The sequence below is a fragment of the Scyliorhinus torazame genome, chromosome 13 (genome assembly GCF_047496885.1).
Source record: "Scyliorhinus torazame isolate Kashiwa2021f chromosome 13, sScyTor2.1, whole genome shotgun sequence".
Taxonomy (NCBI): Eukaryota; Metazoa; Chordata; class Chondrichthyes; order Carcharhiniformes; family Scyliorhinidae; genus Scyliorhinus; species Scyliorhinus torazame.
The window spans coordinates 87,399,244-87,423,174 of NC_092719.1; the positions used below are offsets into that span (position 1 = coordinate 87,399,244).

General features: G+C 44.6%; 1 protein-coding gene across 2 annotated transcripts in view; it reads left to right on the forward strand.

The window, feature by feature from the left end:
• The window catches only part of nedd1 (NEDD1 gamma-tubulin ring complex targeting factor), a 119,807-nt gene that overhangs the window by 93,020 nt on the left and 2,856 nt on the right, over positions 1-23,931 (forward strand). For both annotated transcript variants that reach the window (XM_072471940.1, XM_072471939.1), the window contains exons 13-15: positions 1,784-1,925; positions 22,382-22,535; positions 22,809-22,875. In XM_072471940.1, the coding sequence (XP_072328041.1) occupies positions 1,784-1,925; positions 22,382-22,535; positions 22,809-22,875 (363 nt within the window). The remainder of the gene's footprint in view (positions 1-1,783; positions 1,926-22,381; positions 22,536-22,808; positions 22,876-23,931) is intronic.

The following is a 23,931-nucleotide window of genomic DNA, read 5'->3' on the forward strand; positions in this document are numbered from 1 at the left end:
GTTGAATAGGGCCCACATGGCGGTTGATTGGCTGGTTCTTGTCTAGTAGTTATATCTTCGGGAGTGGTTTGTGGGTCCCAGGGGTTAGCCCTGACAGTTCACTCTTCCTCTGACTTTGAGAGGTTTTGGAGGTGTTGCTTCTACTTATCTTTGTTTTGGTGCCTCTGAAGGATGGCCATGTGCTATTGGATGCCTTGGTGTCATGGACGTTCTGTTTCAGATCTATGTTTGCCTTTGTGTTACCTAATCCTCCTTTTGAGTCGTCTGGATTGGGCGGCACGGTAGCACAGTGGTTAGCACTATTGCTTCACAGCGCCAGGGACCCAGGTTCGATTCCCGGCTTGGGTCATCACTGTCTGTGTGGAGTCTGCACATTCTCCCCGTGACTGCAGGGGTTTCCTCCGGGTGCTCTGGTCCCGAAAAGACGTCCTTGTTAGGTGAATTGGACGTTCTGAATTCTCCCTCCGTGTACCCGAACAGGCACCGGAATGTGGCGACTAGGGGCTTTTCGCAGTAACTTCATTGCAGTGTTAATGTAAGTCTACTTGTGACACTGATAAAGATTATTATTATGGTGGGAGGGGGTCTCGTGGTTCTGGAAAGGATGGAGGTCGGCCCTCCCTCTCAGGGCGCACCCTGGTTTGGGGGTTGCTCTGACGACCCTCCTGTTCTGGAGTGGGTTTCCCCACTTTCACGATTGGGACCACTTTATATTCTTGGCCTTGAGATACCATATTGTCTTATTGAGGACGGTACTGGTGCTGTTGGTCCAGTGATCTGTGTTGTCCTTTGGAATGGGAGAGGTGATTGTGGAAGTTTGGATTCTTACGTTTGGCTCTTGTCCTTGCCTTTGTTCTTGCCAGGGGCTGGTTTAGCACAGTGGGCTAAACAGCTGGCTTGTAATGCAGAACAATGCCAACAGCGTGGGCTCAATTCCTGTACTGGCCTCCCTGAACAGGTGCTGGAATGTGACGACTACGGGCTTTTCACAGTAACTTCATTGAAACCTACTTGTAACATAAAGTGATTATTATTATTTTTACTTCTGCTATGGGCGACCTTAGACTGAGTATTGAGGTTTGGTTGTGCCCAGTCCTCTCTGTCCTTGTTTTTGTCATTTTGCTATCTCGATGATCTAGGATGGTTGCCTGTTCTGCTCTGGATCTGGAGAAGAGTTTAATCCGCGCTGTAAGAGTTAATCGATTCCCTGTATACCCTTTGGTGTATTGTTTTCTCCTTCTGCCATGTTGGAACTATGGGTGAGATGTCGGTGATGAAGCCTGTATCCTGTCTGGGTGCAGGTGGGTTATTTATCTGTGGAAGGAACATGTTGAGGCTTTTGTGTCTGAATCATCCTGTCTTATTTGATCCCAATTATGTAATGATTGTTGTTTTGTGTTGTATCTGTTGTACACCTATAGCAATCTGTCTGCTCTTATTTGTATGCTGTTGCAATTTCTTTGTAAAATTTGAAAATCCTAATAGATAAACTTTAAAGCAAAAGTTTTTTAAAAAGCTGTTCGGACTGAAATGAATACAAATCTTTAGCCCATAACACAACCAGACCTGTTGTGTATAATTTTGTTTAGAAACTCTATACAGCCGACCATGTATCTTGCACAAAGAAAAATAAACCATGCCATGAATGCTAGTAATGCATATGATGAATATAATGAAACATCTTTCTGTTTCTATTTTTGAAATCTTGCTTCAGTCCTCTAAGGCATTAAATGTTTCTCTTTTAAGATATTAATTTGTTAATGGTTTCAATATGTTTACAAAGTTAAACTCTTCTGTTGCTGAGTGTGGGACCTTGGGGACACCTCTAACATCTTCCATGGTGAAAACACCTGATGTATGTGAAAGAAAAGGAAGAGAAATTCAGTTTCCTCAGGGATGCCTGGAGCACGGGACCACTACATCTGGTGAGCAGTCACTGATTTTCATTTGTAACCTATTCCGAAAGACATTACTGGACGAATCGAATGACCGGTGCCTGTGCGATATATTCTAGGAATTCAACAGTCACAGAGCATGGAGGAATACTAAGGAGATTGAAATATAGCTATATTGATTTTTTTAAACCAATTTTAAAAAAACAGAACTATTTTAGTTTAATGAGAAGATTTCAGTGTACTTTACGTAAGATCTTATTTCATTCTTAAGTGTGACCTGCATGAAAATGGTGAGTTTTATGTGGTTCCCTCCTCATATATCTTGATAGAACTTGTGTTTCAAAAATCTTGCCTTAATCCAAATCATAATGGACCAAATTTGCAACTTAACCACTCGTGCTGCTGTGTGGATTTTCACCGCTGTTTGATGGTTTCACTTTAACACCAGTCTGTTAAAATTGGCTTATATTCTCGTTTGGCAGCACAAGATTTGATTTAGTGTTGTTCTGCCCTGGTCTATCGTAGGGCTGCATGACCTGATCAGCACAATTTTTGATCAGCATATCCCGCTCCCGAACCCACCATTTTTCTGACAACCGTCTAACTTACAGCACAATGGTTAGCACTGCTGCCTCACAACACCAGTGACGCTGGTTCAATTCCGGCCTTGGGTGACTGTGTGAAGTCTGCACGTTCTCCCTATTGTTATGGGCCAGGGTTTAGAGAACCCCAAAGTGTATCATGGAGTTCACCTGACCCACGACTTTTACTAGATTGTGGTATGGGGAGCACACGGCCCAGTCTACAGGTGTGGTGCAGCAGAAATTCAAAAATAATTTTTTAAGCAAAACAATGTTTATTCTATGAACTCAGTTAACCTTTTTAAAACATACAGTGAACATCTTGGCAACCATCAATTCAAATACAACCCCCAAAGAATACAACACTCTTAATTAATCCTTAAACTTTCCTTTTAACATCCATAAGACAAAAAACCTTTTAACTGAAGCACATCAGGTTTAAATTCTCCAATGAGAGCAGTTATCACTCTGAATTCACCAAATGATCTAGAGACAGGCTTTAGATGGCAGAGAGATCGAAATTACACCACCTTTGGCTGGCTTCAGCTCCAACAGTAAAACATAACCAACAAACACAGACACACCCAAGCTTTTCCTCACAGCAAAACTGAAAAGCAGAGCCAGAGCTCCACTCCACCCACACTCTGACATCACTGTAGCCACTTGAGCAGACAAACATTTCTTAAAGTGACATTCCCATGACACCTCTCCCCAAGAAAAATTAAATAAACCACCAACTTCAAGATGGTTTTATTTTTCACCTTTTCACTTTCCTTTAAGAAATGCAGACAGCAGATAAGACTTTTTTGTTTAAAAAAACAACACACGAAAACAGGCATAATAACAGTCCATTTCAGTTCTTCGTCCTGTAACTCGTCATCACGTTCTTGACGAAGCATTGGCTATCATGTTTTCTCGTCCTGCCACATGTATTATTTTTAAATGAAATGGCTGTAACAACAAACTCCATCGAAACAGTCTGGCATTGTTATTCCGGAATCGCGCCAAAAACGTCAGTGGATTATGATCAGTATAGATAATTGTGTCAGACGGATTGCTGGTCACATCAATTTGAAAATGTTGCAAAGCCAGCACCAAGCTCAAAGTCTCCTTCTCAAGCGTGGAATACTTCTTCTGGTGAGAATTCAATTTTTTTGGAAAAATAACCAATAGGCTGCTCTAGCCCTTCGTTGTCGTCTTGTAGAAGCACCGCACCTATGCCCACATCACTCGCATCAACAGCCACTTTGAATGGTTTTGCGTAATTTGGGATGACTAACACAGGAGCAGTGGCTAACATAGCCTTCAGGCAGTCAAATGCCTGTAGACACTCCGTTGTCCAGTGGAATTTGTTACGCTTCTTCAGCAAGTCCGTCAGTGGAGCGGGCTGCTAATATTCGGTACAACTTTCCAGTAAAATCCACTCATACCCTGAAATCGCACTATTTCCCGTTGTGGCGAGGGAATTGGAAACTCCCCAATAACTTATGTTTTCACATCCCATGAGACCATTCGACCCTGTCCGATTGTATGGCCAAGGAAAGTGACTTGGGCTTTTCCAAATTCACATTTGGCTAGGTTTATCACCATACCCGTCTCCTGAAGTCGATCGAATAACTCCATCAAATGCATCAAATGTTCTGTCCATGCCTGGCTAAAATTACCAGATCGTCGATGTATACCGCAAAATTGAGTAATCCTGAAACAAACTTTGTTAGTTAACTGTTGAAATGTGGCTGGGGTGTTTTTCATGCCAAATGGCATAACTTTGAATTGGTATATACCATCTGGAGTCACAAAAGCTGAAATCTCCTTCACCCTGTCGGATAAAGGTACTTGCCAGTAACCTTTGAGTAAATCCAATTTGGAAGTACAAGCTGATTGTCCCACTTTCTCAATGCAATCCTCCAAACGTGGGATAGGATAAGAGTCTGTTCTTGTAACTGCATTCACCTTTCAATAGTCCACACACAACCGTTGGGTACCGTCCGGTTTTGGTACCATCACTATGGGTGAGCTCCATTGGCTGCAACCTACTTCAATTATGCCATTTTTAAGCATACTTTCAATCTCTTAGCGAATCTGTGCCAATTTTAAAGGGTTAAGTCTATATGGATGATGTTTGATTGGAACCGCATTTCCCACATCTGCATCATGTATAACCATTTTAGTACTTCCCAATTTATCGCCACAAACTTGCCCATGTGATATCAATAACTCTTTCCGGTCAGTCCGTTTTTCCTCTGGAAGGTAACTCAACAATTTACCCCAATTTTTAAGAACTTTCCTCGTTTTCCAATTTAATTTGAGGTATGTCAAATTCTCAGTTATCTGGATTTGGTTCGTCAGTTTGAGTTAGAATCATTAAAACCTCCTTTTTCTCCTTCCCTTTCAAAGTACCTTTTAAGCATTATTTCCCATTGTGTCGAGGGAATTGGAAACTCCCCGATAACTTATGTTTTCACATCCAGTGGGACCATTCGACCCTGTCCGATTGTATGGCCAAGGAAAGTGACTTGGGCTTTTCCAAATTCACATTTGGCTAGGTTTATCACCATACCTTCTTATGTAAACATAGGTTTACCTTCTATCAGGCGTTCTTCCACATAATTCACCTCACTCAATTTCCTTTCAATCTGATATGGTCCACAAAACCTTGTTTTTAAAGGTTCACCTATCACTGGTAACAATACTAAAAATTTATCTCCACAGGCAAAACTACGAACTTTGGATTTCTTGTCCGCTAACCGTTTCATCACATGTTGTGCAACTTTTAAATGTTGTCTAGCCAATTCCCCTGCTCTATTTAATCATTCCCTAAAATTTGACACGTAATCCAATAATTTATGTTCTGATTTCTCACTCACCAATTTTTCCTTAATCAATTTAAGCGGTCCTCTTACCTCATGACCAAATATTAGTTCAAAAGGACTGAATTTGGTTGACTCATTAGGTGCATCCCTAATTGCAAACAGTACGAATGGAATTCCTTTATCCCAATCCTCTGGATAATCTTGGCAATAAGCCCTCAACATTTTCTTTAATGTCTGATCCACCTTTCTAATGCTCCCTGCAATTCTGGACGGGACACAATTGATTTAAATTGTTTTATTCCTAAGCTATCCATAACTTCTTTGAATAACCTTGAGATAAAATTTGATCCTTGATCCGATTGCATTTCTGTGGGTAGTCCATATCTAGTAAAGAATTTAAGTAATCCTCCACCATCTTTTTAGTTCTAATATTACATACTGGAATGGCCTCTGGAAACCTAGTTGACACATCCACTATAGTCAAAAGATATTGATTCCCACTTTTCGTTTTAGGAAGCGGTCCTACGTAATCAATTAAGACCCTTGTAAAAGGTTCCTCAAATACTGGAATGGTTATTAAGGACGTTGGTTTTATCACTGCTTGAGATTTCCCAAATTTTTTTTTCTCCTTTTTCACATTTTCTCCCACATTTATACCCATCAACAATAAACAATAGTCAGGAAGATATGTCAATCCCCATAATAACAACCATCCCATCCGCCCACCAACCCCCAAACCTCAGCCCACATATTTACATAAACAAATGACAAAAAGGAATCAGGGATTTCCCATAGTCACCCTTAATCTACACAGCACCCCCCCCCCCCCCCCAACTAATGTTCGATGTTATCCAGTTCTTGAAAGTGCATAATAAATAGTGCCCATGACTTGTAGAACCCCTCCGAGCTTCCCCTCAGTTCGAACTTAACCTTCTCACGGGTCAAGTATCCCAACAGGTCCCTCCGCCACGCCAGGGCACTGGGTGGAGAGGCTGCTCTCTATCCCAGCAGGATCCGCCTTCGGGCGATCAACGAGGCGAAGGCTATGATATCTGCCTCCTCTCCCGTTTCCAACCCTGGCTGGTCCGACACCCCGAACATGGCCTCCTGGGGACCCGGGTCCAGTTTCACACGCACCACCTTGGAAATTACCTAAACACCTCCTTCCAGTAGTCCCTAGCTTTGGACAGGACCAAAACATATGAACGTGATTCGCGGGCCCTCCCCCCCCCCCCCCCCCCCCCCCCCCCCCCCCCCCGCAAGGCTCACACACATCCTCTACTCCTTCAAAAAATCGGCTCATTCTCGCCCTCGTGAGGTGCGCTCTATATACCACCTTCAGCTGTATCAGCCCCAACCTCTCACATGAGGTGGAGGCATTCACTCTCCAGAGCACCTCACACCAGACCCCCTCCTCTATAACCTCTCCCAACTCTTCCTCCCATTTTGCTTTGATCCCTTCCAGTGGTGCCTTATCCTCTTCCAGAATAGCTCCGTACACCGCTGACACTGCCCCCTTCTCCAGTCCCCTTGTCGTCAACACCTCCTCCAGCAATGTGGAGGCCGGTTCCTCTGGGAAGCTGTGTATCTCCTTCCTGGCAAAATCCCGAACCTGCATGTACCTAAACCCTTCTCCCTGCTCCAGCCCTTACTTCGCTTCCAGCTCCCTCAATCCTGCAAACCGACCCCAAAGAAACAAATCTTTTAGCGTCTTAATCCCCTTCTCTTCCCATTTCCAAAAACTTCCATCCCACCTCCCTGGCTCAAATCTGTGGTTCCCCCGAATCGGCATTTCCCTTGGCCCTAAATCAACCCGACGTGTTGGCGAAACTGCCTCCAGATTTTCAATGAAGCTATTATTACCGGATTCCCTGAATATTTCCCCGGAGGTATCGGGAGCGGCGCTGTTGCAAGTGCCTTCAGCCCCGAAACCCTGCACAAACTCTCCTCCATTCTGACCCACTGAGAATCCACCCCTCTGACCCAGCTCCGAACTTTCTCCGCATTCGCCGCCCAGTAGTAGTACAACAAGTTCGGGAGACCCAAACCCCCTGCCTGCCTTCCCCTCTGTAGCAGCACCTTTCTCACTCTGGCCACCTTCTTTTTTTTTTAATATATATATATATATAGAATTTACAGAGCAGAAGGAGGCCATTCGGCCCATCGAGTCTGCACCGGCTCTTGGAAAGAGCACCCTACCCAAGGTCAACACCGCCACCCTATCCCCATAACCCAGTAACCCCACCCAACACTAAGGGCAATTTTGGACACTAAGGGCAATTTATCATGGCCAATCCACCTAACCCGCACATCTTTGGACTGTGGGAGGAAACCGGAGGACCCGGAGGAAACCCACACACACACGGGGAGGATGTGCAGACTCCGCACAGACAGTGACCCAAGCCAGAATCGAACCTGGGACCCTGGAGCTGTGAAGCAATTGTGCTATCCACAAGGCTACCGTGCTGCCCCTCCCCATATGAATGAGGTAATCCTTCCCTCAATCTCCCTGAAAAAAGACTTTGGCAGGAAATTCGGTAGGCATTGAAAAATAAACAGGAATCGCGGCAACACATTCATTTTAACCGCCTGTACCCGACCTGCCAGTGACAGAGGAAGGCCGTCCCACCTTGCCAGATCAGCTTTCACTCTCCCCACCAAACTAGTGATGTTGTACCTGCGAAGCCTCCCCCACTCCCGGGCAACCTGCACCCCCAGATACCTAAAATGAGTCCCTGCTCTACGGAATGGCAGCCCCCCCCACCCCTGCCCCCACCCCCGGCCGAGACAACACAAAGTACTCACTTTTGTCCAGGTTCAACTTGTACCCCGAGAAAGACCCAAATACCCGCAGTAGCTCCAATATTCCTCCTATCGACGCGCTCGGCTCCGACACATACAGCAGCAAGTCGTCGGCATATAAGGACACCCTATGCTCTATTCCCCCCCCCCCCCGCACTATTCCTTTCCATGATCCCAAACTTCTCAATGCGATGGCCGACGGCTCAATCGCAAGTGCAAACAGCAGGGGGGACATAGGACATCCCTGTCTCATCCCACGGTGGAGAGAGAAATATCTCGAACTGATATTATTTGTGCGGACACTCGCCTTCGGTTCCTTATATAATAGCTTTACCCAGTTCACAAACCTTTGATCAATCCCAAACCGCTCCAGCACTGCCATCAGGTACCCCCATTCTACCCGATCAAACGCCTTCTCGGCGTCCAATGCCACAACTACCTCTGTTTCCTTTCTTTCCGCCGGTGCCATAACAAAGTTCAAAACCCTCCTAACGTTCGAAAACAGCTGCCTCCCTTTCACGAACCCCGTCTGATCCTCCCCTATTACCTTCGGGAGGCACTCCTCCAGCCTACCCGCCAGTACCTTCGCCAACACTTTTACGTCCACATTCAGAAGTGATATGGGCCGATACGACCCACACTCGGTCGGATCCTTATCTTTTTTTAGTAACAGGGAAATCGATGCCTGCCCCAAGGTTTGCGGCAACACCCCCTTCCCTATCGCCTCCTCAAACATCCCCACCATCAGGGGTGCCAACCTATCCTTAAATTTTTTATAATATTCCACTGGAAGCCCATCCGGCCCTGCCACCTTCCCCGACTGCATCCTCCCAATCGCATCCTTTATCTCCTGCTCCACTATCGCTCCTTCTAATGTAGCCCTGTCCCCCTCCCCTAGCCTCGGGTACTCCAACCCATCGAGAAATTCCTGCATCTCATGGTCTCCTCCGAGTGGCTCTGACTTGTACAACCTCTCATAAAACTCCTCAAAAACCTTGTTAATCAGCACTGGGGCCACCACCAACATCCCTGCCCTATCCTTCACCTGAAGAATTTCCCTTGCCGCTGCCTCCCTCCGGGGCTGACCTGCTAACATACGCCTTATCTCCATGTTCATAAACTGCACCCCTTGCTCGTCTCAGTTGGCGCACCGCCTTCCTGGTGGACAGTCGGGCGAAGCTCGCCTGTAGTTCCTTCCTCTTTTCCAGCTTCGCCGGGTCCCCATCCTCTGCATACCTCCTATCTACCTCCAACATCTCATCTATTACCCTCTGCCGCTCCAACCTCTCCTCCTTATCCACCCTGGCCTTAAACAAAATTACCTCACCTCTCACCACCGCCTTTAGAGCCTCCCAGACGACTGCCTTCGACACCTCACCCGTACAATTGAAACCTACATATTCCTTAATTACCTTTTCAATTTTCTCACAGAATACTTGGTTTCCCAAAAGCCCCACATCCAGTTTCCACCCCGGTCTCTGCGCTGCCCCCTTCTCTAGCACCATATCCACCCAATGTGGAGTGTGATCTGACACTGCAATTGTAGAGTATTTCGACCCCTTGACTCCAGCCAGCAAAGCCTTCCCCACCACAAATGATCGACAAAATTTAACTACATCTTTATGTAGTCCAGGCTAATAAAAATGTTTTTGGATTTTAGTTTGAGTTTTTCCTTCCTCCCAAATGACCTCCCACTGGTACCTCATGTGCTACTCACAACACCTCCTTTCTATACCCTACTGGCAATACTACTTGATGAGCTTCTGCCCATTTTTCATCTGCCTGCATATGGAAAAGTCTCCATATTCTCATCAAGACATCACTTTTATGGTTTTAACACTCTGGTATACACTCTCAGATTCCTCTTCCATGTCTGCTTTCTGATGCATCTGGTTTATTTCAAATCTTTCTGTTGTAACGCCGCCAATTTTCCTGAACTAAAACTATCCGCCTCATCCTCCACCTGTTCTTTTTCAACCATCTGATCAAAAATCATTTCTGATAATTGCACTTCAACGTCATCTTCACTCTTTGATTTCTCCTCTTGTCTTAACCTGTGACTTTGCGACCTTGTTATTACACAATCCGGAAAAATCTCCGGATACTCGTCCTTCAACAATTCAGTTGTCTGATTTTCCACTGGCTTATCAAGCACAGTAGGCATCACTCCCACTCCCACCTGCGACCCAGCTATATCATTACCCAAGATAAACTGTATGCCTGGACGAGATAGTTTCTCTTTTACTCCTACTACCACTTCACCACTCTTCACTGGACTTTCCAACCTTGCCTTATATAATGGAACACTGCTCTTACCCTGAATTCCACATAGTACCACCTTTTCTGGCAATATTCCACCCAAACTACATAACTCCTCATCTCTTACCATTAAAGATTGACTAGCTGCCCTATCTCTTAAAATTGTGACTGCTTTACCTGCTCCTCCTGATGCACATGAGTAAACTTTACCCACACAAGTAAATTCTTTAAAGAGATCTGGCACCTTCTTATCAATCACCTCTTGATCAGGCTGTACAATCTTTTGCACTTCCTTCGCTTCACTTCTTTCCTTTATCACATTAACAAACCCTACTGTCTTATCCTGTTTTACCACATCAGTCTTCCCAGTGCTTTTCTTCCATCACCAACACTGTGACTTTACATGGCCTAGTTCATTACAGTGAAAACATTCTACACTTTTCATGTCTCTTCCACCTTCCTGGATTTCCTTTTTAATCTGAGTTACACTCTCCTTATTATCTCCCATCAGATCACCTTTACCACTTGAGTATTTCTCATGTCCCCAGTTTCTATCCGTCACAGGCTGAAACTGATGTCGGAAACCAAGCTTTGATTTATGAACTAATTCATAATCATCTGCCATTTCTGCTGTTTACCTCGCAGTTTTAACCCTCTGCTCTTCCACACGGGTTCTCACTGCATCAGGAATTGAATTTTTAAACTCCTCCAAAAGTATAATTTCTCTGAGAGCTTCGTACGTTTGCTCTATTTTCAAAGCCCTTTTCCACCTATCAAAATTACTCTGTTTGATCCTGTCAAACTCCATGTATGTTTGACAAAATTCTTTCCTTAAATGTCTAAACCTATGTCTGTAGGCTTCAAGCACTAGTTCATATGCACCCAAGATGGATTTTTTCACCTCATATGTCTCAAGATACCTCCTCCGATAGTGATGCAAACACTTCACTAGCCCTACCTACTAGCTTTGTTTGAATCAGTAATACCCACATGTCCTGTGGCCATTTCATTTGTTTAGCTACCTTCTCAAATGAAAAAGGCTTCTACCTCCTTCTCATCAAACCTTGGCACTGTGTGGACATATTTAAATAGATCCCCACCAAGCCTTCGACTATGACGCTCTTTCTCACTATCCTCATCATTGTCCTCCAACTGTACGTTTCCCTTACGTCGCCAATTTTAACTGACTGTCATGTTTGATGGCCATTTTCTGAAGTTCAAACTGTCTCTCATTACTTTTTTCCCTGATCTGTAGCTCCCTTTCTCCTTTTTGTTCTGCTAGGGCTATTCTTTCTGTTTTCCTTTCTTCTCTCTCTTTTTCTTTTTCCTCTCTATCTCTTTTCCTTTCTCTCGCTCTCTTTCGTATTCAAGCTGCTTTAATTCTTTCTCATGTTCCACTTGTTTAATTTGTAACTGAATTTTCTGCTATTTCCAATGCGTCAAACTGTATTTCAGGCAATTTTAAATGCTTAGCCACCGCCATAATTACCTCATCTTTTCGCATTTTGACACTAATGTTAACTGCAATTTTTTTGCCGACTCTAAAAGCCTGTTTTTAGTCTCTGTCTATAAGGTATTGCGTGTGATCCTCTCCACCTCCAAAAGCTTCAGAGCCTCTGAAAGAGCCATTGTCCACAACACACTCCCTACTTAAACCGAAATACCACACCTGAAAAGCAACCACAGTATGCTCACCTCTCACTGTCTATAAGTTCACTAAGCCAATCCAATAGATAGACTTTTATCCCCATTGAGCCCCCAATTTGTTATGGGCCAGGGTTTAGAGAACTCCAAAGTGTATCATGGAGTTCACCTGACCCACGATGTTTACTCAATTGTGGTATAAGGAGCACACGGCCCACTCTACAGGTGTGGTGCAGCTGAAATTTAAAGGTAATTTTTAAAGCAAAACAATGTTTATTTTATGAACTCAAGTTAACCTTTTTAAAACATGCAGTGAACATCTTAGCAACCATCAATTCAAATACAACCCCCAAAGAATATAGCACCCTAATTAATCTTTAAATTTTCCTTTTGACATCCATAAGACAAAAAACCTTTTAACAGAAGCACTTCAGGTTTAAATTCTCTACAGAGAGCAGTTATCACTCTGAATTCACCAAACGATCTAGAGATAGTCTTTCGATGGCCGAGAGATCAAAATTATACCTTCTTTGGCTGGCTTCAGCTCCAACACAAAAACAAAAAACACAGACACACCCAAGCTTTTCCTCAAAGCGAAACTAAAAAGCAGAGCCAGAGCTCAGCTCCACCCACACTCTGACATCACTGCAGCCACTTGAGCAGACCAACATTTCTTCAAGTGACATTCCCAAGAAACTATGTTTGCATGGGTTTCTTCCGAATACTCTGGTTTCCTCTCTCAGTCCAAAGATGTACAGGTTTAGGCGGATTGGCCATGCTAGCATTTAAGTGAAAATTTAAGCTGAGCTGGAGCAGCTGATCTGATGTTGGATCTCCTAATCAATAGTGACCTTTTAAAAGAGGGGCTGCCAAGATATGGGAAATGCTCAACCTGAAGCTCAACCAAAGTCTCTCCTTCAACATGTGTTTCACATTGTTTTGAAATTCAAAGACATCAGGCAGGATTCTCCATCCCAGGGACGCCCAGAATGCATTCCCCGACAAGATGGAGAATCAGATGTGGGGCAAAATCAGGGTCGGCGCCTGGCGGCAGCCCAAATGCTATGCTCCGACCCCTCACTGGCAGCATGAACAAATTCCACACCACATGGCAGCTGGAGCAGGGAAATAAATGCAAAGGAGCAATGATCCATTTAGATCTATTTTAGTGGCCGGGTGCCCTATTCCCTGCCCTTCCGTGATTCTCTGGTCCCTGCAGCTGGGAATCAAGTGGGCAAGGTTTACTTGTGGTCTCTGCAATCGCAACCACTGCCCCCTTGGCCCACCGTGCCAGGCCACGATTGTAGAGACCATCCAAGGCCGTTTCCCCCCCCCCCCCCCCCCCATCCCCGTACAGCAGATCAACCCTGGCCCTGCCCCCGCACAACAGCCCCCATCCTCAGAATGCCTGGGTGCCCCACCCGCAAGTATGGGGGTGTCCTGCCCCTCCTCCTCCCCCTCTCCCCCCCCCCCCCTGACCCTTTCAGGGTCCCCTGTAATAGGGGGAATTCTCCCCAGAGACCCTCTGCCTAAAGTACCCCTCCCCCCCCCCCCCCCACCACCACATAAGAGACCCCTGTCTGGAAGCTAGAGAGCAGTCCAGACAGGGGCTGTGGGAAGCATTATACTTACCTTGCAGCTCCAACTGTCCATTCCTGAAGGCGAGCAGCTGTGCCGCCCCCCCCCCCCCCAAACATTGCCAACATGAAAGATATGCAAGTTGCACTAAGTGCATTCCAATCACTCAAGCGTGTGATTTTGTTACCCACATCAAAGAGAAGCAAGTGCTATGTTTACACAACGTGGGGTTTCACCACTTAGGTCACTGAAGGGTGAAGGGATATGAATGGATCAAAGTGCTAGATAGTTTTTACGAGCTGTCAATCACAAACCACTACTTGAAAGACATGAATGAATTGTACACAATGAATCTGGGAACCAGAGGCAGGCACAGCTGCTCCACCTTCACGGAATGGACACCTGAAACTGCAAGGAAAATATTACCGTCTTCTGTTTCCCAACGCCGCTATCTGGAATGCTCCCCAGCCTCTTTTCTGGGGAGGGGAGGGAGTGGGGAGTCTGTCGAGGGGATTCCTTTAGGCAGGAGAGGTCCCTGGTTAAGCCATTTCCTTCTCATCGACTTACCCTTTCAAAACTCCCTTTCTGCCTGTGCAAATTTCAACCCTTACTTCAACCTTATCTGAGGTCAGTGAGTGTGTTATAGTCACCTAAATACATGCTGATATTTCCTGCAGCTCACTTTGAATCTGAAAGATTCAGCACTGGAACAATCCAATAATAGGCTGTGTGACTGGTTTCTCACCCCATTTGCTGCCTTTGTCTGGTTAACTCGCCTCGAGAGCGTCTCCTCTGCTCTCCGGATCATTGGGATTGATGTTGGTTGGTTGGTCCTAAAGTTACACACTGATCATAACCAGAATATCTTCAGCAATTAACTCCTTACTTGGCCCAGCCTTGTCATGTCTGGAGCTCATTCCTTCTCTCCTCAGTCCCTCCCTCTTCCTCATTTTTATGTTGCCCCTTGACAAAAACAGTTGCAGGTACAAGGAAATTTGTACACTGGAGACATGCAGCAGAGTTCTTCGATTCTGAAGTTTTTACTTATATTTTCTCATGGGATGTAGGTGTCACTGTCCATGCAGTATCCATTTCCCATCCCTAATTGCCCTTGAGAAGGTAAGCTGCCTTCTTGAAAATCCGCTGTCCAAATGTTGTAGGAACACCTAGAGTGCTGTCAGGAAGGGGATTCTTATATTTTGGCCCAGCAACAGTGAAGGAACAGCGATATAGTTCCAAGACAGGATGGTGTGTGGCTTGGAGGGAAACTTCCAGGTGATGATGTTCCCATTCATCTGCTGCCTTTGTCCTTCTAGATGGTAGCAATTGTGGGATTGCAAGGTGCTGCCTAAGGAATCTTGCTGAGTTCCTGCAGTACATCTTATAGATGGTACACACGGCTGCCGCTGTTGAAGGTGGTGAAAAGTGAAGTGGGCTACTTTGTGCTGGTTGGTGTTGAGATTCGTTAGTGTTGTTGGGGCTGCACTCACCCAGGCGAGGGAGAATATTCCGTTGCACTTTTGATGTATGCTTTGTATGTGGTGGACAGACTTTGGGGAGCCAGGAGATCAATTACTCACTGTAGGATTCTCAGCCTCTGACCTGCCAGAGTATTTATATGACTAGTCCAGTTCAGTTTCTGGTTAATGATCACCCCCACGGTGGTGTTAGTGGGGGATTAAGTGATGGTAATGCCATTGAATGTCATGGGGCGATGATTAGATTCTCTCTTGTTGGAGATGGTCATTGCCTGGCACTTGTGTGGCACAAATGTAACTTGGTACACGTTAGCCAAAGCCTGGATATTGTCCAGATCTTGCTGTATTTGGATATGGACAGCTTCATTATCTGAAGAATCGCGAATGGTGCTGAACATTGTACAATCTTCCTTTTTTAAAAAAAAAAAATAATAATTAAGGGTACCCAATTATTTTGTTTCCAATTAAGGGGCAATTTAGCGTAGCCATTCCACCTACCCTGCACAATTTTGGGTTGTGCGGGTGAGCCCCACGCAGACACGGGGAGAATGTACAAACTCCACACGGAAACATTGTGCAATCTTGAGCGAACATTCCCACTTCTGAACTTATGATGGAGGGAAGGTCATTGATGGAACAGCTGAAGGAAGGTTCAAGCAAATACAAATTCCCTGTCATATTTTGGGGAGGATGGAGAAATTGAAATGCGAACAAGAGGAGGCATGTTGTGAGACCAAGCCAAAGACATTGTTGTGGGTATAAAACCAGATCGCTGGGCTATCCTGCAAGACGCATAGGCAAGGATTGTGCACAGATAAACTAACCTTATTGAATGTGTTCCTGTGTGTAGGGAAATTTAAAGTTATTGCAATAACAAAATGCCATTGATTGCATTACTCTGTATTAAGAAATGCAACTAGGGATCTCCCACCCCCCCCCCCAGTTTTAGATGTGAAATGCCCAGAATCAAGAAGGGCACTAGTTTTCTAACTTGAAAGAATTTAATTTGCCAATCAGACATGGCAGCTTTCACTAGAAAGAAAGTAGCTTCTTCTGAGTGAGCAGAAAGCTTAACAAAGGGCTGACTGTCAATTAGACCAGAGTGTCAGTCCACAATTCGTTTCTCACTCTGTTTTGCTTGACTTGTATTTCATTTCAAACAGCTAGTGCTGGAACATGTAATAAAAGCAGGAGCCAGAATTCTACAGTCTCTTCATTAGTATCTGTTTGAGTTCAGCAGCAGCTGTCTCCTCAGTAGCCTCGAAGAATCCCAGTGTTTAATTAGTACAGTTAGACTTTGCAGCCTACATGATAGGTAATATAAAACTCTTGGTGAGATTTACCAGAAGCAGCTATGAGAAACAGGCTGATAATTCAGAAACAGGAAACCCAAAATAGAAGTATTCATAATCGAATGATACAGCATTAAAAAGGCTATTCAGTCTATTCAGTTTGGTAGAACTATCCAGTTAGTCTAATTCCCCTATACTACTTTCTGCATAGATCTCTTCCTTTCAAGTATCTATATAATTCCATTTTGAGAATTACTGTTGAATCTAGTTCCAAGACCCTTTCAGGTGGTGCAATTGATATAATAATTCACTGTGTGGAGACCTCTAGTTTTTCCCAGATTCTCTCGTCTCTCCGTGGTACCATTCTAATAAATCTCTGCGCCAGTGACGGATTTACATTTGGTGGAGCCCTGTGCTCATCGTTTTCAGACCTCCTCCTAAGGCCAAAACCAAGAAAATGCACAAATTGGTCAGTGCTTCTTCACTAGTAAAAACATTCCTGTTTGAATAATTGCCTTGTTGAAATCTAAGCTTATCTTTTGTCTGAATGCTGGATATTGTGAGGCGCGACGAGCAAACATGAAAGTCAGGCCTCCTTAAAAGAGGCAAGGCAGGGGTCTCGCTGGATCTCCAGCTGGCAGAGAAGACCCCTGTCACCTCTATTAAAGACCGCCTGTTAACTGTTTCTCTCACCTTAGATGCTAAGTATTTTCTGATTTAATAAACCCGGCAAGATGTAGGTAAAATGTTCATCATTACATGAAATTCCATACAGCAACATTGAAGTCATATGAGACTATAAAACACCTTGAATAAAAAATCCTCAACCAGAAAATGATAACACTGCAGAGAATGTGTGCGTAGGGTCTTACTCGTTTTTACTAGTTGCAAGGTTTTATTCTCTCCCAATCCCTAACCACGTCAAAGATTTCCAGGTTAATTTTAAATACTGTTTACAGATTTGATGTCTTATCAATTGTCAAGCACTTCGAGCAGTTCATTAGTAAAATGTTTTACCCGGGTGCTCTTATTTGTGCGATGAACAAAGGGCAAACGCAAGTTCACAATCCAACCCAAATTTATTCACAAGCACAATAAAACAGTTGTTGTCCCAAATGGTCCCAAATTTTATCTGCCCAAGATTCTCAAATCACCTGTTATCCCTCTGCTCCCTTCCTCCGATACATGAATGGGCAGGGAGCAGAAGGATACAGATCCTTAGAAAATAGGCGACGTTGGAGGGCCGAGGGCCAGTTCCTGTGCTGTAATTTTTCTTTGATCTTTGTTCTGTGCCGATGAACTTGATCGAGCTGTGGATCCAATCCTCTGAGCCTGTGGCCGGATGACCGGGGAAGTCGTTACAGACGACCCCGACCCAAAACCCCAAAGTCAGTAAGTATGGCTTCCCGTATGACCACTGTCGTTGTGGTCGTATGGGGAACCAACCAGACCGAGAAAGGAATGCAACGAGCTCGCGTCCTCTGATGGGAACGCTTCCTTTCTATTTCATACTTCCCCTCGGCCACGACTGTCCTCACATATGAGTCCTGCAGTCTCATAACCTGGGCTTTCTTGGGATTGTTTTTTAGGCATGGCATAGTGAGGTGGTTCAGGAATTCCTTCAACAGTTTTCCCCCCACCCCCCCGGTTTTGGTAGGAAGACATTGTCCGCGTACTGCACCAAACATTCGGTTTTTGAAACCCTTACAGACCCTTTGTGAGTCTCTGGTAGAATATGGAGGGTGAGTTATGAAAGCCCAGTGGCAGGCATGTCCAAGTATCTTGCTGCCCCTGAAAGCTGAATGCAAACTTATACTGACGGCCAAGGGGAATCGACTAGGAGCTGTTCCTGATCTCCAGCACCGTGAAATACTTGGCCCGTGGGACCTGCCTCATCATGACTTTGGGGCAAGTCGCTACCGTGGGGGCTGTGATAGGGCAGTTCTGTTCAGTTCCCGCTAATCGATCATCAGTCTCCATGACCCGTCTGGTTTCCTTACTGGCCAAATAGGGAATTATTGGTGGAACTCTGCTGTAATAAATTGTTGATGACTTTGACACCTCCCCTTCTGCTTGCTTGGGGAAGCCATACTTACTGCCTTTGGGGTTTTGGATAGGGACCTTCTATAATGACTTCCCCTGTCATCCGGCCACAGTCATGTTTATGGCTTGCGAATGCTTAGGTGTGCTTCTCAATGATTCCTTGTGCCCCCACGTCATCCATCACGTCTGTGGGTTTTATCCATAGCTTCCCGATAGTGGAAATTCTATCTGCAGAGCTTCCCGTGACTACTTCTGTTGGTGCCATCATTCTTGTACAGCAGTTCACCGCGTCAAAGGAGAGATTACATTTCCCCATGAAATCTGAACCCAGGGTATGTTCTGCTTCGGGGTGGAGGTTGACCAAAATTGCTCGGTAATACACCCCACGTCTCCCAATCTGAATTCTAAAGCCCCCGTCCCCCGTCCCGCCACATCGGGCCCGCCAGGGGCCAGTGTTCAAGTTTGTTCGAATGGGATTCCTTTTTCCGCCTTCATGGGTTTGGGCTTGCCTAGCTCCTGTACCAACTCCCAGGCGCAGATCATCCTCCGGGTCACCCATGCCTCATTATGCATGCTGTCAGTTGGGTCAAAATTCTTGCATGCCTTCCAACTCCCTTCAGTGGCATATGAGACTAGTGCTCGGATGCACTTATCCTGGTTCTGCTGCTTTAACTGGGCTCTGTCTAACTGCCCAAAAACATCTGTAAATTGTGTCTGTAAATTGCAGAGCATTCCAATTACTGAACACAAGGCAAGGCAGACTTCCCAAGTGCAAACGTGTGTAATGTTTTAACTGCAGTGAGTATCTAAGCTGCTGCAGGAGGGCAGGGCCACACTTAAGGAAGCGGCCAGGAGTGGAACTTCCAGTGCGCTCCAGTGTTCCTCCGCTATGCTCAACAACATGAGGCCAAGCCTTGCATGCCCCACTCACTCAGCCTCTCACCCAATAAGAGCACAAACAGCATAAAGGGCAGGGTAGCTGCAAGTTCCAAATAAAACTTGAATCCATTAGTCCCACAAAATTCAAATAGGACAAACCAATGAGTAAGAAATAAAAGTGCAAATAGAAGCTCGTGCTTCACATACAGGTTGTCACGTTTTCTGACGGAGCTGCTCTCATGCAAAGCCAAATGCTGAGCATGTCCATAAAATGCATCATGCTCAGTTGTACTTTCATTTTCTGCCCTAATTTCCTTCCCTCTCTTGCCCCTACACCTCTCCAAGCCACAAATCATCTCCAGTCTGAGGTTACCCTTTTCAATTGGTCGTAATCTAATTATCTTTACTGTTGAATTCCTCTTCAGACAGAAGTTTAGCTTCTTCCCTGCAGTTTCTATTGGCACAGCAAGGCCACAGCTCTCTCCATAACTGTCCTTGTCAGCCTCAGACAGCTGCTCGAGACCTGCACTCCCTGGAACCATTCCGTCAGCTCAATATTCGATGAAGTTGCGGGTGTCAAGGCACAGCTTTCACAGCATCTGGTGTAGCTCAGTTTCCATTTTTTTGTGTGTTCAACATGTGACAATAGAATTCCTGTCCAACTACAGAAAATATCACATTGTCAGCAAAAATGTGGTGCCCTCAATCTTTGTGTGACCTCCCTGCAAAAACAATACTCACTTTCAAGGGGAGGTTAATTTACAAGTTGGCTTTATTAACTTTCTGCACGTTTGATTCACAGTGACCCTGACTATTGGCATAGTCATTATTTTTAAAAAAATGAAAATAACATTAAGATTATGTAGAATCATATCCTAGAATCCCTACAGTGCAGAAGGAGGCCATTCGGCCCATCGAGTCTGCACCGACCCTCTGAAAGAGTATTCCACCCAAACCCATTGCCTGCCCTATTCCTATAACCTAATCTACACATCCCTGGACACAAATGGGCAATTTATCATGGCCAATCCACCTAACCTGCACATCTTTAGGTTAGGGAGGAAACTGGAGCACCCGGAAGAAACCCATTAGACTCTGGGAGAAAGTGCAAACTCCATACATACACCTGAGGCTGGAATTGAACCCAAGTCCCTAATCTAGAGGTGGATTAACAATGAAGCCATCATCCCCTGTGAAGGAGGGTGCATGGGTATGAACAAAGGGGGGGGGGGGTGGTGGAGGAGAGGGAATGGAGGAGGTTAATTACTGCAATCCTGGTTCCCACCACCTGGGGCTGGGATTCACAGGTGCGGCGCCGCCAATTCCAGCCCCGCCCATGTGACAGCTGATCCTGCTCTCTTTCGCAGATTGGAGGTCTCAAATGCTGGGCGCAAACATTTCCCATACATGCATTGCCTCAATGCAAAACATCAGGCACCACGGGAAGGTCTTCCCCGATTCCGTACTCTATGCACAGATGCTTGGCCGCATGGTAATTCCGAAGAGCTGAATGTCTCCACTGCGCCTCCACAGAACTGAGTGCTGCAGCGGATTCGATAAATCTCGCCCTCTCATCTGTGCTTGGCTGGCACTGGTGATTGACTTTTTGGTTGTCAGCAAGTTTGCAATGCATGTCTGTACCTGATTGGCTGTGAGAAATATGAAATACAGAGAGCCTGTATTTGGGAGGCCTCCGTGCGAGTGTGTTTCATTGTAAATCTGCCCCCCGCCCGCTCCCTGTAAGGCATTCAGTGTGGCACCCAGAATTGAACACTCCTCCAGCTGCGGCCTAACCAATGCTTTACAGAAGTACAACATAACTTCCTTGTTTTTGAACATAAGCCTCTATTTCTAAAACCAAGGATCCCATATTTCTTCACGGCCTTCTTGGTTTGTCCTGACACCTACAGAACTATGTAAAGATATACCCCCAGGTGTCTTCTGTTCCTGCTTTAAAATTGTACCATTTGATTTATACTGCCTTTCCTTATTCTTCCAAAATGTATCATGTCGCACTTAATAGATGTGTCTGCCCATTTCACCAATATCCGTGTCCTGAAATCTGTTACTTTCCTCCTCACCATTTACTGCATTTGAGTCTTGTGTGATCTGCAAACTTAGAACTAAACAATGCTTTATATCTCCAAAACCAGATCATTAATATATAACAAAAAGATGCAAATGGTCTTTATACATATCCGTGAAGGACACCTGCAGCCTGGAAAGCCAGCCTCTGCTTTCAGTCCCTTATCTAATGTGTCCATGCTGCCACTCCTCCAATTGCATGGGCTTTAATTTTGCTAACCAATCTATGTGCTATTCTTTCAAATGCTGTTTGAATATCTATCAACATGTCAAGTGCACCACCCTCATTAACCCTGTCTGTTAATTCATCAAATAACCCAAATTCAACCAATAGTTTGGAAAGTTACCCAAACTGAAAAATATAAATCAGGAACAAAGGACGCTGGAGAAACTCATCAGGTCTGGCAGCATCTATCAGGAGAGAGACCGAAAACATTAGGACTTCACTGTAGCACTGCAGCAGGCCCAGAAATGAGAACAAGGTGCATGAGTTCCGGTTGGGCACATTGCAGCCCTCGGAAGTCAACATTGAGTTCGGCAACTTTAGATTTAGACCTTTGTCTTCCATCTTAACCCAACCCCTTTCTTTTAATGTCCCATTCATGCATTGCCTCAATGCGAAACATCTCCCTCCCCCTCTCTCACCAGACCATCTGTCTGTTATGCTTACAGTTGCTACTTATTGCTGCTGTTTCTACATTCTCCCTCCTTTCAGTTCTGACACAAAGCCAAAAGACCATAAATGTTAACTTTGTTTCTCTCCTGAAGGATATTTGCAGACCGGCTGTGTTTTCTGAAAATCCTCTGTTCTTGTTTCAGATTCCAGCATCCGCAGTATTTTGCTAATTGAGAAATATTTTAAGTTTGATGAAGTGAGGACCAAAACCTTTAATGCATTTTGTTTTAGAAAATATCCACAAGTTGGACAGAACTATATTCCGTACATCAGAGTTTTAATGTATCAATAAAAAGTGCAATTTCTGCCACTTGTAAAGAATGTTACAAAAGTTTGTGTGTGCACTCATTTTGCAGGTGCCACGGTGATGATGCCTACATCAGCAGGAGTTCCGAAGGTGTCTGACAAAATTGTGGAGACTTTTGGAAATGATGGCATTGGGCAACAATTAACATCTGTTCAAATTCAGTTAGTCAGGACCATTATACAAGAAACTTTGGAGGATTACAAGTAAGGAATGTTGAGACTAAATAAACTTGCAAAAGATTATTTTTAGAAAACCAGGCTATTTTCTTCTGTTTTTCAATGTTGATACCAGAAGTAGCTCTTTTCATTGTTGACATTCTGTGTTTTAATAAGAAAAGTGATAAAGAAGCTGGTAATTTTAGTTATTTTTCATTATTTTTCACCTTTCCCTGTTTTGGTCCAGAACTGTTTTAAACTCTTTTCTCACTCCTGTCAAATTGTGACTGAAATCCTAAAATGTTTCTTTATTTAACCCAGAGATGCGTGGCATCGAGACATTGTAAACTTGCAGCTGGAGATGATCAAGCAATTCCAAATCCAACAGGTACTTGACAATAATTGAACTGTTGTGTTCTTTATTTCTAGTGGTATAGCATGTTCACCAGTAGAACAAGATGTAGTTGGGGATAATTAAATTAGTAACTGAACTTCACCTCCGTGATTGCTGAGAATTGGCCTATTAGTAAAAAAAATGAAAAAATATTTCCAGAGCTGCACGAAACTACTGAAGAATGCAGGTGATTTCAGCATACCTGTGTGTAGAACCTTGGTGAAGATCAGCTTCTGAAATGGTCCAGATTAACAACAAAGAACAGTTCGGCACAGGAACAGGCCCTTCGGCCCTCCAAGCCTGCGCCGATCATGATGCCTGTCTAAACTAAAATCTTCTACACACTGGGGACTGTACCCCTCTATTCCCTTCCTATTCATGTATTTGTCAAGATCCCTCCTAAATGCTGCTATTGTATCTGCTTCCACCACCTCCCCTGGCAACACGTTCCAGGCACTCACCCACCCTCTTTTTAAAAAAAAAACTTGCCTTGCACATCTCCTCTGAACTTTTCCACTTGCACCTTAAACCTATGTCCCCATGTAATTGAATTTTCCACCTGGGAAAAAGCATCTGACTATCCACTCTGTCCATACCACTCATAATTTGGTAAACGTCTATCAAGTCGCCCCTCAACCTCCTTCGTTCCAGTGAAAACAATCAAGAGTTTATCCAGCCTCTCCTCAAAGCTAATAACATCCTGGTAAACCTCTTCTGTACCCTTTCCAAAGCATCCACATCCTCTGGTAGTGTACCAACCAGAATTGTATGCAGTATTCCAAATGTGGCCTGACAAAGTTTTTTTACAGCTACAGCATGACTTGCCAATTTTTATACTCAATGCCCCGACCAATGAAGGCAAGCATGATGCAGTATGCCTTCTTGACTACATTAGCTTGGTTAATTTTGACCCATGCCTTTCTTAATATTTGCGTTATGCATTTTTTTTTTAATGTCTAGTCTGTCTTAATATTTGAATAACAACCTGTTTAAATTTTTGAATTCTAATTGTGTGTGGCCCAAAAGCTTTGAGCCTCTTGCAGAAATTCT